This window comes from Ictidomys tridecemlineatus, chromosome 13, assembly GCF_052094955.1.
Source record: "Ictidomys tridecemlineatus isolate mIctTri1 chromosome 13, mIctTri1.hap1, whole genome shotgun sequence".
Classification (NCBI taxonomy): domain Eukaryota; kingdom Metazoa; phylum Chordata; class Mammalia; order Rodentia; family Sciuridae; genus Ictidomys; species Ictidomys tridecemlineatus.
In genome coordinates this window covers 48,127,906-48,148,296 of record NC_135489.1, presented here as the reverse complement: position 1 = coordinate 48,148,296, position 20,391 = coordinate 48,127,906, and the positions used below count along the sequence as shown (strand labels likewise).

At 33.4% G+C, this 20,391-nt stretch overlaps 1 protein-coding gene across 4 annotated transcripts in view; it reads right to left on the bottom strand.

The window, feature by feature from the left end:
- The window catches only part of Rock1 (Rho associated coiled-coil containing protein kinase 1), a 146,994-nt gene that overhangs the window by 91,256 nt on the left and 35,347 nt on the right, over positions 1–20,391 (bottom strand). For 3 of the 4 annotated variants that reach the window (XM_005329028.3, XM_040274616.2, XM_040274621.2), the window contains exon 2: positions 14,349–14,430. The exons of the other annotated variant lie outside the window; for it this stretch is intronic. In XM_005329028.3, coding sequence (XP_005329085.1) covers positions 14,349–14,430 — 82 coding nt within the window. The remainder of the gene's footprint in view (positions 1–14,348; positions 14,431–20,391) is intronic. 4 annotated transcript variants of the gene reach the window in all.

Genomic DNA, 20,391 nt, shown 5'->3' with positions numbered 1-20,391 from the left:
AACCAAAAAAGAAAGAAAGAAAAGAAAAACCCCTGAAAAAAAATCATGTGTGGCAACGCCCTAATAAAACTATTTATGGGCAACAAAATCTGAATTTCATGTCACATTATTCTTTTGTCCTTTTTTTCCAATCATTAAAAAATATAAAAACCATTCTTAGCTCATAAACTATTAGGATAGCCGGCCTGCCAAATCTGGCCTATAGGTTTTTAGTCTGCCAATCTCTTCTCTAAAGAAACCTAGCTCCACGGAAGACACTGCTTCCTCTGAAGCTCTCATGTGATGACCTTTATCCTCCTACTAGTCCCAGATGTGGAACTGGTCAAATCCGCTGCCGTCTCCACACCCTCAACCCTAAATCTGCCAGCTGTGATTTTCATTGTTTTAAGCTATATGTCTCTCATTGTTGATGTTACCTACTATCAGGTCATCCCATCTCATTACTAAAAAAATCTTAGTTACTGATCTCTCCAATATACTCCTATTTTAATTCTTAGCGATTTTAATATACACATAGTCGTTTTGCTTCCAATAATTCAGCTTCTTCTTTCTTTCAATGATTTTGTTCTCCGCCTTATCTCACTTACTCATTTCCCATAATTTCAATTTCAAACCTTATACTCTCTAAGCACTTACTTAGGGTACATGCTCAGCCCTAATATAGCCTTTTCATTTATTTTTAATTGATTCATAAACCCATAAAATTATACATATTAATGGGATAACATAAATGTTTCAATAATGTACATGTTTATATTTATCATTTATGAAATTTTAAAATATACTCTCTAATATCTTAACTCCAAAAATCTCTAGCCTCATCAGACTGGTTGATTATAACCATTTTTACTGTCCCCTACTGCAGTGATTCTTATCTTTCTTATCTGCTGGCTTAAATTACCTGGTCAATTAAAATCACTCTCTTGTATATACCTTCAATACCTTCAGCTCTCTTCTGCTTCATTTGGTTTGGCAATCTTAAATCAAACTTGCCAACTACTCTTACGTCAGCACTCATGCAGCTGAATATGTCTGAATAAATACATAAAGTCACACAGTGATCTAATTTTAAGTTTATAATCATAAACATAAAGCTGGCCCTTAATTCTGTTTGGCAATCATACGTTTCTCTAGCCTGTTCACTCTCCCATTCTCCTACACACCATATTTCACATTTTCTTCTTTTCTTTTCATTCCTCCCACAACTCTCCCACTGACCCTCATTCACAGCTAATGTTCTTGTTGATCAGTACAATGAAATAAATGAAACACTCAGAAGAAAAGTGCCACCAACTACTCAATTTCTATCATGTGTATTCATCTATTTGGTCTTTTCACCTTGTACAATAAACTATTTCAATCTTAAGTCAATTCATTCACCTGTGTACTAATGTTAATCTTTTTTACTAGTTCAGGTCATTCCTCTAGTAATCCTTTCTTTCTCCTGTATCACTAAGATTTTCCCCAACTTTAATCCCACCATGTTGTTTTCTTCCTTACAAACAAAAAAGTTCTTGATCCTATTTCTATCACCAAGTACTATCTCATTAGTCAAGCCCCTAAGTGCAGCAAAATTCCTGAAATGCTGTTTATACTCTGTTCCTAAAACCTTCTTTCCATTTATTACTAAAACCACTTCAGATGAGCTTTGACTCACTTTTCTATCAAAATTGCTTATCAAAGTCACAAACAAGCACTACACTGCTAAAGCCAATGGCCAGTTCTCAATGCTATTTGTGTTACAACAGCTTTAACACAGTTTGATCATTCTCTCTTGAGTATTTGTTCTTTAGTTGACTTCTAGGACATCACATTCTTTCAATAATATAGTTATGGTTTGTTTTTTCCAAGCTAGTTCAATAGCTACTTTTCAGTTGCCTTTGCTGGTTCCTCCTCTTCTCCCATAGTTTTTAATGTCATAGCATCCCAAGTCTTATTCCTTAATACAGTTTTCTTCTATATCCTCACTTCTTTGATGGACTTAAACCATCTACATTATCAGTCCCTATGTCTCTTTTAATCTCCAGACTTTCGAATTCAACTTTTTTTTTTTAAGTTGTCAATGGACCTTTATTTTGTTTTATTTTTTTTGCAGTGCTGAGAATCGAACCCAGTGCCTCACACATGCTAGGCAAACGTTCTACCACTGAGCCATCACCCCAGCTCTCCTATTCAACTTCTTTCAAAACATATTCAAAATATATCTTTTTGGAGCTGGTTGTAAACTTAGTGGCTCAAGAGGCTGAGACAGGAGGATCACAATTTGGAGACCAGCCTAAACTTAGTAAGATTCTATGTCACAATAAAAATAATAAAGCTGGGGACTTAGCTTAGCGGTTAAGTGCCCTGGGTTCAGTCCTCAGTACTAGAAAAACAATGTGTGTACACAAACACACATACCTCTTGGGTAATAATTAACTTGAATTTAAAGGGCCCAAAATTAAAGAGATACTCTCACCCAAAACCTTCACATATGACTCCCACACTTGGGCCAAAGACTCAATTTTGCTCCTGGCAATAACCCAGAAGACATTCATTTTGTTTAAGTATAAATGTGAGCATTTATTTAGAATTAATAAAGAAATCAAGACAAAGTTACAAATATAAAAAACTGATCACATCATTTAAAAATTCTAGAAAAGTAACATCCTATATTTCTTATTAACTTTTTCAATACCGTTTTTACTTTTTTTGATAATACTATTTACTTCTTCATGTAAAAACATATAACAACTTTCTAATATTTTTAGAAAGAATAAAAAGGTTCTGGCAAATGAAACTGACCAAATTCAATTTCTATATTTTGTGTATGTACAAATATGTAATAATGAATTCCACTATTATGTACGATTATAATGCACTAATAAAAACTGCTTTTGAAAAAAATTTTAAAAGTCAATTTTTAGGGGGCTTTCTTGACTTTTTTTTTCTCTTACACTTCACATCCAATCTTTCAAGAAAATATGTTGGCTCTCTCATTGAAATATAGCTGGAATCTAAAAACTTTTCACCTTCTGCTACCACATTGTACACCAAGCCACCATTATCTCTTTCTTATACATGTAAAAAAAAAAATGTAGCAAATTAATGCAACAGTCCCTTAACCAATTCCTTGTGTCCACCCTTGCCTCTCAATACCCTACTCCAATGGAATTAAGTTTCTAAAACACAGCCAGATTATGACACTTCTCTGCTCAAAACCCTCTAATGTCTTGTCATCTCACCAAAAGCAAAAGCCCAAGATCTTACATCAACATACACAATTCTACATGACCTAGCCTCCCATTTTCTTTTTCTTATCCTCTCTCCACATTCTTACCTCTCTGATATCATTCTACTCTTTGCTCCCTGTTTAATCCTATTCAGCCACATTGACTTTCTTGCTATTCCTTAAATAGGCCATGTGCACTCCCTCCCTCAGAGCCCAATGAACAGAGTATGAAAAGGAAAAATAGTCACTTTCCAGGGGAAAAGCTTGACAGATACTACCCTAAACCAAGTTAGTAAATAAATTATAACACATTATCTGAAATATGATGAAAAGGACACTTCATCTCTGTGGTATTCCCCCCAAAACTCATTACCCTGTCTAATTATAAGAAAACATAAAACCAATTCAAAATCAGAGACACTCTATAATATACCTGACAAGTAATCTTCAAAATTGTCTAGGTCATAAAAAACAAGAAAGAATGAGCAACACAAACTGGAGGAAATTAAAGGAAAATGATAAGTAAATACAATGCAGTATTCTAGACTGGATTCTGGAACAAAAAAAAAAAAGAGAGAGATTACTGGAAAAACTAAAGATACTGGAATAACTTCTCCAGCTAATGTGCCAATATTGATTTCTTAGTTTTGCCAACCTACCATGGTTATGTAAGATGTTTACATTAGAAGAAAGGAGGTGAAGGTATCTGTACTATTCTGCAACTTTTCCATAAGATGTCTAAATTACTACAAACATTTTTTTAAAATTTTTTTAAAAAAATGAATATATTTAACATTCTTTTCTTAAAGAGAGATAGTCTCACCTGGTCATCCCAGGTGGCCTCAAATTCCTAAGCTCAAGTGACTCTCCTGCCTCAGGCCTCTCAAGTAGCTGGAACTACAGGTATGTGTGTCACCATGCCTGAATTAATGTTTCTTTTTTAAAAACCCATCTGATTTAGTAATTTTTATTGGTAATAATTTCAAACAGACTATTTTTGCAACTTCCTAAGTTATACCGCATAATACAGGTTGAACATTCCTCAAGTGAAAAATCTAAAATTTAATGTGCTCCAAAATCCAAAATTTTTTGAGTATCAAAATGATGACACAAGTAGAAGACTTCACAATTAACCTCAAGTGACAGCTCAGTCAAATGATAGGTGAACTAATAATATTGTATAAAATTACCTCCAGAGCTCTATGTAAAAGATGGATATGAAACAAGTAAATTTTGAGTGTTGATTTAAGTCCCAGCACCAAGATCTCTAGTAGTATTTATGCAAATATTTAAAAATCTGAAAAAAATTCAAAATCGGAAACACTTCTGGTTCTAGATATTTAAGATAAGGTGTACTTAAGCTGTATATTAGATTTTAAAGCTCCATTAAAAAAATTCTGGGGCTGAGGCTGTAGCTCAGTGCAGAGCACTTGCCTAGCATGTGTTAGGCTTTGGGTTTGATCCTCTGCACCACATTTAAAAATAAGGGGCTGAGGATATAGCTCAGTTGGTAGAGTGCTTGCCTCACTTGCACAAGGTACTGGGTTCAATCCTCAGCATCATTCATAAATAAATAAATAGATAGATAGATAGATAGATAGATAGATAGATAGATAGATAGATAGATAGATAAATACATACATACATACATACATACATACATAAATAAATAAATACTGTCCATCTGCAGCTATAATTTTTAAATTCTGACTTATATACCACTGTGTGGAAGGCATTTTGGCAACATGTATCAAAATGTAAACAAGGATACAATTTCTAACTCAGCAAATCTTGAAATTTATTCTAAAGAAAGAATAAACAGGTATAACAAATTGTATATACTTGTTTATCACATTCTTGCATTTATAGTGTAAGTATATATTAATAATTCACTATTTTTAATAGTGAAGAAATAGAAAAACTGAAGTGTTCATCATTACAAATTTTTTAAAATTATGGTACATCCATGCAATTGAATAAATATATATGTGTGTGTGTGTGTGTGTGTGTGTGTGTGTGTATATATATATATATATATAATATATTCTTAAGAATGTGTTATCTAGGGGCTGGAGTTGTGGCTCGGTGGCAGAGTGCTTGCCTAGCACATGTGAGGCAATGGATTCTATCCTCAGCACCACATAAAAATAAATAAATAAAGGCATGCTGTCCATCTACAACTAAAAAAAATTTTTTTAAAAAGAATGTGTTATTTATATTTATTGGCAGAAAGATATTCACAATTTGTTTTTTTTTTTTTTTACTGAGCACACTGGTTAGCTGACCAGTAGGATGTTCTAACTTTCTGATCCAATGATATGTATGTGCTAAGATGCACATTCCTGAGTAATCACAGAGATGTTTTGTAGTTCATATTTCCTTAGGTAAAACTGTTAAGTTATGATTATGATCACAGTTTTAAAATAGTGTTCAGCTGCCTTCCAAAATGACTGTACCAATTTCCACTCTCACTTATATCATCAATCCTAGAAATTATTTCTATTTTTCCAAAGTTGGAGAGAAAAAAAAAACTTTTCCATAATTAAACTTCTGATATGACAAAATCTTTCAATATTTCTGTAGTTTCTAGTTCCAGTATTCTGCTTTTTAAAAAAAAAAAAAGGCATTCCCTACTTTGAGGTTGATTATAAACATAATTACCTGTAATTTTATCTAGTACTTTGTCTTTTCATTTGTATATGTGTAAAATGGGCATTGGGTTTCATTTTCTCTCCCAGTGGAATATGGTCTCAATAAAAATTATTGAATAACCTACCTTTCCCCAATGACTTACATGCTATATTAAGCTTATACTGAATTTGTGATGCTGGGGATTGAAGCCAAGGGCCTTGTGCATGCTCAGCACTGAGCCACATCTAAGCTCCTAAGCTTACACTGAATTTTCATATAATAAAAAAGTATGTTTCTAGACTCTATGATGATCTACTTGTCTTATGTCCTTCAACAAAGTATTATTTTTCTTATAACCCAGTACATAGTTTGAAAAGATAATCCCAAAATATTATTAGGATAATTCTGCCTCTCTCTGAAATGTAGACACATTACCACTTAAGTGTTAGACTCACTATGCAAGTCATTTACATATTTAAAAGAGAAAAAAATTCTGCCAAGGATACTGTCCCATATTAATGCATGGAATGTACCTTAATTCCTAGCTGTGTAGAAGAAAGTTCCTTTGTTTGTTTTTTACAATGCTGGGGATTGAAACTCCGGACCTTGTGCATGCTGGGCAAGGGCTCTACCACTACCACTGAGCTATAACCTCAATCCCAAGAAAGTATTTAATGCTACTACCAAATGGAAGTTCTACATTTTTAAAAAACCACTTGAAAAATTTTAAAATACAATTGTACACTAATCATAATATATTATCAATATAAAAAAATTTTTTTTAAATTTTAAAAAAATATATTATCAATATAATCTATATCCTCCTCTTAAAAAACTTACACTTTTTAAAGTGTAAGTATTTTAAAAGTAAATAATATATAAAAATAGTATATACATTTTGCTGTTGTTTTAGAACTTTTGTTCACTGGAATCCCCCAGAAAAGTGAGAACTTCAAGCTACATTAACTTTATAGTCATAGTCCATGAAAACCAAATTTAATTTTCTTAGAGCTAAAATAGCACTCATCTTTAATATTGCATGATTTTACTAATGTAACGAGTCAAAAACATGAAAAGGAGAGCTCTTCTACAAGTCATAATAACTTTTCATGTTTTCTTTAAATTACTATAGGATACAAGAAAAATTTCCCCTTATATTGAGTAATATGTGCCACTTCCTTCACAAAAAGGTTGGGAGTGAGATTTGACATTTACAATTTAAAAAAATATACTGTGACACCAATATAGATAACTGTGCAAGGGCAAAAGTAGATGGATGGAAGGCTTTTGTAATCATTTAATTGAAAATAATGAAATCTGGACAAGAGTGGTTGTGATGGAAAATAAAATTCAAGTCTTTGAAGTCTTACAGAAATTTAAAAATATGCATTTATTAGTCTTTTCTTTCACTTCCTATAATCAGACCATTTACCTATCTTTAAATAATTTTCTGGCAACTAGACCAATCTCTAAAGTTTTTCTATAAACTTTCATATCAGCATGTTAATTCAGTATTCTGGGTGGAATCTGCACTGAATTGGGGGTATAAAATAATTTTAAATGCTCAATGTTTTTCTCATTTCCTGAACAACTTTTCTCCAAAGTTTTAAAAACTCATGAGAATAATGAAAACAAAACCTAACAAAGTAATTCTTTTTTATTATCCAATACTACCTCAAAACTCCAACATACCATGTCAGTCTCATGTTCTACCATCTGTCCTTCTCATCCTTTTTCCCTCTCATCATAAACTAAAATGAATTTATATCAAACTCTTAGTTAATCAAAAGATATCTGTTCCCTCACTGCCTGAACTGATAAGATTCCTCAACTGATAATTCTAGCCCACACTTTAAGACTCAACTAGAATATTACTTTTCTATGAAGACTTTTGGGTCTTTTATTTGTTTGGTTTTTGTTACGAGGGATTAAACCCAGAGGCAATTACCACTGAGCAACATCCCCAGACTTTTTTATTTTGAGACAGGGTCTCATTAAGTTGCTGAGGGCCCTGCTATATAGCTGAGGTTGGCCTTGAACTTGTAGTGCTCCTACTTCAGTACCCCAAAATTTATCATTTCTTTGTGGTCAAAATCCTTTCAAAATCTTTATTCAGGCTTTTTGAAGTATATATCTATACATCTATCTATCTATCTATCTATCATCTGTCTATCTATCTATCCTCACCCTACTACTGCAAGAGAACACCAGAATTTATTTCTCCTATCTTACTATAGCTTAATACCTATAGACAAATTTTCCCCTCCCTCCCTTCATTCTACTCTCTCAAGTCTCTGGTAACCACTATTCTCTCTTAACTTCTATGAGATAACTTTATATTTGTGAGATCATGTGATATTTATCTTTCCCTGACTGGCTTACTTTACTTGGCGTAAGGATCTCCAATTTCATCCATACTGTCACAAATGACAGGATTCCACCCTTTTTACAGATGAAATGTACTCCAATGTATATATAGACTATTTTTTAATCCATTCATTAGTTGATGGATATTGAGGTTGATTCCACATCCTATCTCTTGTGAATAGTGCTACAATAAACACAAGACTACAGATGTCTCTACAACATAATGATTTCATTTGCTTTGAATCCATGAGTGGGATAATTGTATTATACTAGTAGTTCTATTTCAAATGTTTTAATAAAATTCCATAGTTTTACTTAATAGCTGTAATTTACATTCCCACCAACAAGGTATAAGGGTTCCATTTTCTCCACACCTCACCAATACTTTTCTTTTGTCCTTTTGATAATAGCCATTCCAACTGAAGTAAAGTGATATCTTATTTTGATTTGATTTATATTTCCCTGATGATGATCATTTTTTCAGATATGTTGGCCCTTTGTATGTCTTTGAGAAAGGTCAACTTAGTTCTATTGCTCATATCTTAATCAGATCGATATTTTGCTACTTAATTTTTTTAGTTCCTTATGTATTCTTATTAACCCCTTATCAGATGCATAGTTTGTAAAGTTTTCTCCATTCTGTGGGTTGCCTCTTCAGTCTGATGGTTTCCTTTGCTACACTGAAGCTTTTTAGTTTGATAAAATCCCATTTATCTACTTTTGCTTTTCTTTCCTGTGCTTCTACAGTCTTATCCAAAAAAAATCCTTGCCTCTTCTAATATCATGAAGTGTTTCCCTTGTATTTGCTCCTAGCAATTCAGTTTCTGATCTTACATTTTTAAATCCATTTTGAGTTGATTTTTGTAACTGGTGAGAAGTGGGGGTTGTTATGGTTTGGATCTACAATGCCACCACCCCCACTGCCCCCCCCAAAAAATTTATGTGTTAGGCAACACATCAATGTTCAGCATTAAATGATTAGATTATGAGAGCTGTCGCCTCACTGCTGAATTAATCCATTAGTAACAACCTAAATGGACTCCTGGATGGTAAATCTAAGGGAGTTGGGGCATGTCTAAAGGAAGCAGGCCACTCCTTCACTGCTTTCTGGCTGCTATACACTGAGTTTTCCTCTGCCACATCCTTCTGCCATGATGTGGCATAAGGTCTGTCTCACCTAAGCTCAGAGTCAGCCAGCCATTGACTGAACCTTTGATATTGTGAGCCCAGAATATATCTACCCTCCTCTATGTTGTTCTTATCAGATATTTTGGTCACAGAGACAAAAAGCTGACTAACCCAAAGGTCAAGTTTCATTCTTTTGCATGTGGATATCCAATTAAGCAGCAGCATTCACTGAAGAGACTGTCTTTTCTCCAAATTGTGTTCTTAGCACCTTTGTCAAAAATCAGCTAGCTATACAAGGGTGAGTTTATTTCTAGTATCTCTGTTCTGTTCCACTGGCCTACGTGTCTATTTTTATGCCAATACCATACTGCTTTCATTACTCCAACTTGGTAGTATAGTCTTTTGAGGTTGGGGTAGTGTTACCTTCTGCTGTGTTGACTGCTTTATCTTATCAGGGATTTTGTGGCTTTTCATTGAATCTGTAGATCAATTTGGAAAGTATGAAGATTTTTAACAATATTGATTTTCCAATTCATAAACACAGGATGTGTTTCTATTTTAGTGCTCCTCCTCAATTTCTTTCATCAATGCTTTATTGTTTTCCTTGTAGAGCTCGATCACCTCTTTGTTTAAATTTACTCATAGGCATTATATTTTAAAGAGATCAATTTTATCCCATATTCCAAGTGTATTCTTAGATAACTATATCTGATACCTGTCAGCAAAAAGCAATTAGTGTTGAGCATGGTGACATATGCCTGTAATACCAGCAATTGAGGAAGATGAGGCAGCCTCAATTACTTAGCCAGATCCTGTCTCAAAATCAACTAATAAAAAGGGGGATGTGTCTCAGTGGTCAAGAACCCCTGAGTACAATTGTTAGAGTCTGTAAACAAGTCAGGATGGCGCCTGGCATTTTGCAGAGGGAGTGGTTTGCGAAGTAAGCCAGCGACCAATTAAGTGTGGAGATTTCTTATTGGTTGACTGCTGTATCTAGTTTATGTTAATTAAGATAAGCTGTGTGGAATGTATAAATACCTCTGTTGTCCTACAATAAACGGCTCCCACTCCTGCTGTATCAATGTACACAAGTTGTTCGTCACCCCCCAGTTATTTTGCCCAGCCAGCCGGGCTGCGGCATACAATCTCCAATACCAAAAAAAAAAAAAAAAAAACCCAATTAGAAACAAAACACCAACCTTTAATAATTTTGATGTGAACTAGGAGTACCTAAATGAATTTCAGTAGTAAATGAAATACTATCCTATGAAAATCTATTATGCTATATAAAATATTACATAAACGTGAGGAATTGAAGATGAATGTTATAATTATATTGAAAAATAAGTTTACTTTTAACATGTTTTTTCACCTTGTTTTTTGTTCATGTTTGCTTATTTTATTATTTCACATTACATGTTGTTTTATTTCAAACAACTTGTAAACAGTCTTTCTTGAAATAACATGTTGATTTAGAATTAAGTTCATTATTAAATGAGCATTAAAACCATGTTTCTTTTTAAAAGTTGGGTTTATTAATGTATAACAGAGTGTTTCTTGTTGGATGTAGATTTTAATGAGTTTTGAACAATACTAGGCTTGTGTAATCATCACCACAAAGAAGTTAAAGAATTCCAAAATTTCTTCATACCTCTTTTTATTCAGTTTTTCATGTTTATTAGTCATTTCTACAGTCTTATTCCAGTCCTAGGCAACTTCTCATAATTTCAATCTCAAAAGTCTGATATGTCTAGAATTTTCCACAAATGGAATTATACAGTAAATTCCCTCACAAACCTTTTTTTTTTTTTTTTTTTTTAACTGTGCTGGGGGTTGAATTTAGCACCTTGTATATGCTAGGGAAGCATTCTATCACCAAACTACATACCCAGCTCGAAGGCAGCCTTTGACCCTGGCTTTTCTCATTCGGCAGAATATTTCTCTGAGATTTACTGATAGGATTGTCCATGTCAGTAATTTGCTCCTTTTTATTGTTAAGTATATTCTACTATGTGGCTATCACAAATCATCATCCATTGAACAGTTAATGGGCACCTGAGTTGCTTCCAGTTTTCAGCATTTACAAACAAAGCTGCCTTTAATATTCTTTGTGCCTTAAATAGGTCTTTGTGTAGACATATACTGTCATTTCTTTTGAATAAATACCTAGGAGTAGGACTCCTGAGTCATATAGTTGGGTGCATGCATAACTCAACTCTTCCAAAGTGCTTTATCATTTATAAACCAGTCAGCAAAATATCAGAGTTCCAACCTCCAAGTTCTCATAAATACTTAATATCATTTTTTTTAAAGATTATAATCATTCCTATGGTGTGGTATTGCATCTTACTGTGGCCATAATTCGTAACTTTCTTTATTTTGGGGGGGGGGTACCTAGGGGCACTCAACCACTGAACCATATCCCCAGCCCTATTTTGTGTTTTATTTAGAGACAGGGTCTCACTGAGCTGCTTAGCACCTCACTGTTGCTGAGGCTCACTTTGAACTCCAAATCCCCATGCCTTAGCGTCCTAAACTGATGAGATTACAGGAGTGCACCACCGCACCCAGCCATAATCCCTAATTTTCTACTGACCATGTCGAATAGTTTTCCATATGCTTATTGGTTATTTTCTTTGGGAAAAAAATCCATTTAAATTATCTGTCCAGTTTTTAACTGTATTTTTATTACTGAGTAAGACTTTATATATTCTGGATATCAGCCCTTTGTCAAATAAACGATTTGCTAATATTTCTTTTTATTTTATGGGTTGTCTTTTCACTTTGATAGTTTTTTTTTTCAATTGCAGTTGGACACAATATATTTATTTATTTATTTAATGTGGTGCTGAGGATCGAACTCCTCACATGTTCTTACCGCTGAGCCACAACCCAGCCCCTGATAGTGTTTTTGAAACACAAAATGTTTAGTTTTGATGATGTTTATCAATTTTCCTTGTAATTTTGATATTTTATCTAAGAAACAACTGCTTAATCCAAGATCATGAAGATTTATACCTGTTTTCTTCTGAGAGTTTTATAGTCGTAGCTCTTTTTTATAAATTAATTTTTGTATATAGTATGAAGTAGGAGTCCCACCTTCATTCTCTTACATACAAGAATATCCAGTTGCCTGAGTACCATTTGATGAGGATACTATCTATCTTCTTTCACATGTTTGCAACTATTTTCTCCCAGTCTATGGTTTATCTTTTCACTTAGTTTCTCTTTTGCTTGTGTGTTAGTTTGCTGATTTTTGTGGTATTGACGATTGAACCCAGGGACACTGAGTTAGATTCCCAACCCCTTTACATTTCTTAGAGACAGGGTCTCACTGTTTCCCACACTGCCTCAAACTTATCTTCCTGTTTTAGCCTCCCAAATTGTTAGGATTACAGCTGTGCACCACTATGCCTGGCAATCTGAGTACTTTTGACATTTTAATACTAATCTCTCTTTTCCTTCCGTTCTCTTTTATTTAGATCTTGTCTAAATTATGTCTGCAGTATTGTGTAGTTCTTAGTATATAGATAGGTCTCACACATTACTTTGCCAAATATACCCCCCAAAATTAAGATAGCATATATTCCAATTCTTGCCACACAACTTTTACAAAATTATACCCCACTCTTGGCACCATCTTGTCTACCATCAAATAAGAAAGTGTATTTCTTCATCTTCTTAGTTCTTTCACAATATATTATCAAGTAGGGAGGTAAACAAATGTAAACATTAAAAGAACTATACTGTTATTTCAGTAGAATATGAGAAATTATTAAAAGTTTTATACTTAAAAAGTTCCCAATTCAGAAGCTGGTACCATATTCTAAAATATGAATTTTTTTTAAAGCAGAAAATAGAAGAACATAAAATTGGTAAAAAGAAAAAAAATTCTGTGGCAAGATAACAAAATATAGAAATGATAAAAGTAAATTACAACAAAGTAAAAGAATATGACTATTTATTAAGATAAAACTTTTGTAATAAAACATATGTAATCAAAATGGAAAGATAACAACAAAACAAAACCCAATCTAAATGCAGTAACATGTATGATTTAGGAACAGAAATAAATTAGTAAAGGAGGATTTTATGATCCAGTTCTTATTATTAGTTCCTTATGATTAAAAGTCTGAAACTATCTTAAGTCATGTAATCATATTTTAAATTTTAATATGAAAATCAAAAATGGAATCTCTAGGAAAAAAATTTATAGGGGCTGGGGTTGTGGCTCAGTGGTAGAGTGCTTTGTCTAGCATGCGTGAGGCACTGGGTTCGATTCTCAGAACCATATACAAATAAGCAAAATAAAGACCAACAACAACTAAAAAATATTTTTAAAAAAATTTTATGAAACTTAAATATAAAACAATTTTCATGGACAAAATCCTCATATCTTAAGAGTTTTTCATGTCATTTATTTATTTATTTATTTTTACCTGTGAGTTTTCAAATAATGAATTCATTTATAAAAGAAAAATATGAAAAAGACATAAAACAAAATACAACATATAATTGAAACACAGTGTGTGTGTGTGTGCGCACGCATGTGAGCGTGAGCTCGCGCTGGGGGTGGGGCCACAACTGGGGATCGAACTCAGGGACATTCAACCACTGAGCCACATCACATTCCTAGTCCTTATTTGTATTTTATTTAGAGACAGGGTCTCACCGAGTAGTTTAGTACCTCACTGTTACTTATACTGGCTTTGAACTTGCAATCCTCCTGTCTCAGCCTCCAGAGCCCGTGCCCAGCTTATTTATGCACTTTTTAACATACTTATTTCTGCTATTTATTTTTCATCCGCTTCTCTGAAAATTACTTTGAATATTTTTCCACTAGACACTCAAACTAGCTAATAAAGTTTCTTTCACATTTTCTACTAATATTATGCAGGAATTATTGATAAAATAACCAAAAAATACAAGGAATAAAGAAAGGATTAAATTATTTAAATTAAGATGTAGTTATATACAATTTGCCATTGACCTCCACAAAAAAATTACTTACATCTGCTTAAAAAGTTGTCAATATTTTTGTTTTTTCTTAAGGCAGGAAAATCCAAATCATATACCAAAGCATCCAATCCATCCTAAAGAAACAAAAAAACAGTTTTTTTGGATCACATTAAAGAATTTTGCTTTTTTAAGATTAAAGAATAGAAGTTACACTTAATATTTAATTTCCCATCTCTAATATATCTTGTGTTCATTTAACACAAGATTTTTACACCCTTTTACAGGTTAGTGAGTAATGAAATTAAATAAAAGCTGTTTTTATTTCATATGTAGATTTTCCACTTTCTAAACCGGCCAGGCACAGGATCAGGAAAATCACCACAGATGAGCAGCAGATGATTTTAATTCATGCATTTTTCTCCACATAAGGGCATGACGTTTTATATTTTACCTGCTCTTTATTTTCACAAGTATACATCAAAAACCTACATTTCTCACTACAAATACTTTACAAGGTAATAGCTAAATAGTTAATGAAGCATGAAGTTTAGTATAAATTCCACATAATCCCAAACACAAGTTATATACACATATTTAATTCTAAAAATGTATTAAGTTTTCATAGAGTTCTTTCTTTCTTTCTTTAAAGCACTTTCTAGGGCAACCAGTAGTAAAGGACAAGCATGAACGTTTGCTTTTCAGTGGATATTTACTAACCAAGTACCAGGGCACTGTGAAGGTGTACCAGTCAGTGTTGGAATGGAAAGGCACTTATTCAGACTATACATCCTGCCATTCAGGTAATTCTAACCTATCTCCATTACAAAGTGTTACCCTCTGGTAAATGTGGTTTGTTTAACAATGATGTATAATGATGAAGAATGAGTTGAGTCATGCTTAAAAAGAATCACTTGCAGAGTTGTTGAAAAATTTGAGCATTAAAAAAAAAGCACTTGCTTTTTAAAGGAAAAAATAGTGTATTCACATGCTACTACTGGGAGGTCAAGTCACATAACCTTTCTGAGCCTCAGTTTTCTTTATTGAAAAATAAGGATAATGAACACCTATCTGCAACTCATATAATAAATTTGTGACAAGAAAGCAAAGGAAGAGAAATGTTTAGCCCTTAATAATACCACTTCTCTATTTCTGTAGCTAACATCAGAAAGCTCTACAAGTTAGTCTCCCTGTTGATAGAAACGACATTAAAAAAAAAAAAAAAAACCTTCTTATCATATGGTCATAAAACCTTAAGAGTAAATCTTAGATCATGATGTCAAAAATCTTCCTCAATGCAGTAATCCCATCTGGCTTATTTTGGTCATAGTATTTGATTATGTATTTGTCAACGAAAGACTAGCTGACTCCACTAACTGCTTATGATCACTATGTGTTTGGACCTATCACTGTATGCTTTAATTTTACAGTAATAGGAGATAGTCTATTGCTTTTTCAGTATCATCCATATGCAAAAATCACATACCTCTTATCAGAGAGAGAAAACTGGCAAGAAGGTATTCTAGCATAATTTAAAGCATATTCCAACTGAGGCTAAGGGAGTGAAGACACTAGAATGAGACACAGAGATGCAAGCTTCCCCTTTAATACAGAGAAGAAGTTATACAATATAAGCCATGTGCATACCCAACCATAAATTGGGGCAAGGAATCCAGACTTTCACTCAATGTTCTAAATTCTGTAACAAAATGAAGAAAATACTTCTGCATTTCCTAAAGTTAAAATTTTGATAAAGGGATTCAGTACCTTAACAGAAATTAATAGTCTTCCAAGTGCAAAAACAAATGACAAGGAATGACAGCTTAAGCATATAGTCTTACATTTCATGATTTAGAAATGAAGCAAAGCTACAATCTACTTTCACAACATGTTTATCATCTAGCTTAATCATAAATTTAAGAATGCAGAGGAGACTGGGCACAGTGGCACATGCTTATAATCACAATGGTTCGGGAGGCGGAGACAGGAGGATCAGTAGCTCAAAGCCGGCCCCCAAAACTTAGCAAAGCCCTAAGCAACTCAACACAACCCTTCTCTAAATAAGATATATTAAAGGGGGAGAGGGGGCTGGCGATGAGGCTCAGTGGTTAAGTGCCTTTGGCTTCAATTCCCAGTACACCCCCCCCAAAAAAAAGAATGTAGAGGACAGCATATATAAAAAAGGGACCAATCAATGCTAAAGAATTACAATAATTAAATTCTTTGCTACTAATAGTTAAACAATGGTAGTATACCAGTTATAGAAGTAATATTTTAAAAGAAGCTAGTCATGTAGAAAAGCATTTTCTCATATATATACACAAAGGCATGCATAACTAATTGCAAGTATAACATTGTCCAAGATTATCTTTAAAGTATGAACATTTCTTATGTCCTGAGAAGCATTGATACGTGTCGGGGTAGCTGGGCTATCTCAGAACAGAGCTGTAAAAGGTAAAAGAAAAAAAGCTATAAAAGGTAAAAGTAAAAGGTAGAAGAAAATTATTCACCTGAACACTTGTACAAACCTTAGTTCTACAAGATATTCTTACAAAAATAAGAGTCCTATATAAAATACCACTTCAGATTAGATCTATTAAACAATAACATGTTTATTATAAGGCAACAGAACATAAAAATCATAGAAAAATGGTATGTTATATACATATATGAAATATTCATTTTAGTAAATTTTCAAAATCTAAGTGTTTATTATTCTAAACCTAACAGACATATTTGGGGAGAAATTATCCTGAAAAATACCAGAGCTTTTGAAAGCCAAGTTATTTCTAAACTAGACTGAACACTGCTACTAAAAGAATGATACCAAACTTTGATGACAGAGGATAATACTATTTAAAGAAAATGTTTAGTATTATGAAGTAGAATGTTTTCAGAAAATCCCTTCACTAGTAAAGAAATAAGAAATTCTCAAAATTAAACACTAACATGAAAATGAAAACAGAACTGCCTTAAAAAATTTTAACAAACTAAATACAATTAAAATGTGTTTAATAAGTGTCACATTACTGTATTTATCACCTTACTGTATTCATATCAATCAGGGCAATTATAATGAAAAAAAAAAACTGTTCCAAGTTACTCAGACCACCAAATAATGGCTTTTCCCAATTAGTCTCCAACAATGCCCTTGCAGTATCATTTTCTCTGCATTCATATAGCTAGGCTTGAGCTGCAGAGTATAGTAATTTCCCAAATAAGCCTTACTCACTCTATCCCACTGACTTTGCACCTGCTCTAGTCTCCAGCTGGAATGTGAACACTCATATTCAGACTGCCTCAAATATCCATTACTTTTTGCTGCCTTCCCAAAGATCCTGCTATGTTAATAAAGACTTCCTTTGTTCTCCCTATTATAAGAATTGTTACATTTAAATACTATATTATAATTATTTATTTAGGAATCAGTCTCCTCTTTTGTAGGGAAACAGAAAAAAATAATAAACTTCTCAGGGAGTTCACAAGTAGGTAGAAAAGAAAATACAAGATATCAAGTATTACAAGTAGTTCCTACATAAACAAAAGACTGTCTGATCTTTGGGGCTTTAGAGAGGACATAAATTTGGGCTGAATCTTGAAGAATAGAACTTGGAATAAGACGGAGGTGGGTCAAAGCAATCAAAAAAGAGGGAAAAAAAGGAGAAGTTAGAGAATAAAAATAGAATGTTCTAGATTGGGAAGAGTAAGAAGGAAGTTCAAGAAACAAAAAAATGAAGACGGGTTAAGAAATGTTAAAGGTATGACATACCAGGCCAAGAATTTGGGTATTTATCTTTGGATATCCATTTGAAAACAGAGGAATGGGGGGGGGTGACACACTGGTTTTTATTTTAATAAAGTCTGGCAATGAAAAAGCTGGCAAATTAGATCCAGAAGAAACTGGAAGAAAGTGGAACAATTTAGAAGGATGATGTGGCAATTCAAGAAAAAGAATAAAAGACTGAACTAAACTGGGGAAATGGGAATGGAGCCCTAGAAGCAAAAGAACCTGATGAATGACTAACTGAAGGAGGAACAAGAAGGGTTAAGAATGATTATATCTTCTAATTTATATGAGTAGACAGTGACTTCATTAACCAAGGCAGAAAATGTAAGTTGGAAAGATAAATGCTTTAGACATAATAAATTTGAAGTCCCCAAGGGACATCATTTTAAAGATAACTATTGCAGTTGAAAATATGAGTTTGACTTCAACCAAGAGACTGGGACTATTATATACACTTGGGAGTCACGAGAGCACACTTAATCCATGAGAACAGATGCAGTTGCTCAACAAGAGCAAACAGAATGAAGAAAAGAACCTTGGGAAACATTGACATTTGAGAGGTAAGCTGGGCAAAAAATGTGCAAGGAGCACGCAGGAAAAAAGGGAAGACAAAAATCACATCAGTAAAGCTGAGGTAACTCCTGGAAGAAACTTAAGAATAACTAAAATGTAAGAGAAAGGTCAAATAGAAAGAAGAATGCAAGAAAAGCCAAATCACTTGTAATTAAAATTACACTAATGACAGCTACACAACCATATAAATGACTTAATGCCACTAAACTATGTACTTTTTAGAATTAGTTGTTAAATTTTGTTATCTATATTTCTCTTTTTTAAGTCACTATCAGATGTCAGAAAAGTGGTAGACTAGCAAGCTCCAAGCTCTCTTTCCCTATTCTGACTCTCTTTCCCACACAAGCGCGTGTTTGCGCGCACACACACACACACACAAACACACACACACACACACACACACACACATAAACACTCCCCAACCAGAGCTATTTGAACCAATTTTTATATATTTTTTTAGACCTTCATTTTATTTATTTTTATGTGGTGCTGAGGCTCAAACCCAGCACTTTTGCACATGCTAGGCAAGCTCTCTACTGCTGAGCCACAACCCCACACCTATTTGAACCAATTTTATAGAAGCTCTCGGAAAACTAAGGATTATAGCAAACAAGCAAAAGTACAATCAATTAAGTCATCTTTAAAATGACAGAAAAGTTGTTTGTCAATTTAGTTTTTGTTCCACTCCAATGTAGAGAAGTATAGTCATAGTCTTAAGCTGCCAGCAGACTGGTTTCTATCCCTGCCCCCTATACCTTGACCCTCCAGAAAGCAAAGTAAAACTGTACTGTATTTACCATTTTAACCTATCTGGGAGATACTGAAGGAACTAACTACAAAACTGACAACTAAACCAGAAGATGAAGGATTGCAGACACAACATATACAACAGACCATCTATTACCAGAGAAGAAGCTGGAGTGAGACTCACCAGGAATGAGTAGAAAAATAGCAAGTAGAAAGCCACCTGCGTGCTCAGGCAAAAAAAAAAAAAAAGCATGTTGAAAAAAATGCTGAAAAGACCCTAAGCTTTTACCTTAGATTGATTCTGAAACTCAGAGGAAACCTAGTTAAGTGGTGAAGGAATACCCCTGCAAAAAACAAATCTGCAAAGACCAAAAGAGATGAGAGAGATTCTCATACTCCCTCCACCCCACCCCTCTTGGTAAGGTTTTCTTGGTGTATGTTTGCACATCTGAAATTCAAAGAATTCAAAGAAATTTCTGTCCAAACATTAGGTGAATACAAACCAGAAGGAGAGAGACTTCAGTAATCACCAATAAGGAATAATCTAACAACAACAACAAAAAAAAAAAAAACATGGAAAACTTTCGAACAGATACAATATCAATGATAAAGCACAACACCCAACAAATTCTGGAAAACACCTCTGATTTCCAAAGTTAATACAATAAAACAGTTAACTGACTAATTTTCAATTTTTAAAAAAGTTACAAGATTCACAAAGAAAAATATAGCTCATCTAGAGAAATAAAATAAATGAACAGAAACAATCCCCAAGGAAGCCTATACACTGGACTTACTAAACAAAGACTTCAAGAATTGTTTTAAATTACATTTGAAGAGCTAAAAGAAACAGAACTATAGGAAAACTATATATGAGCAAACTGAGAACATCACCAAAAAAGAAATTATAAAGGTACCAAACACAAATTCTGACACTAAAAAATTATTAAATATAAATGGACTAAGCTCTCAAAACAAAAGACAGAGACTG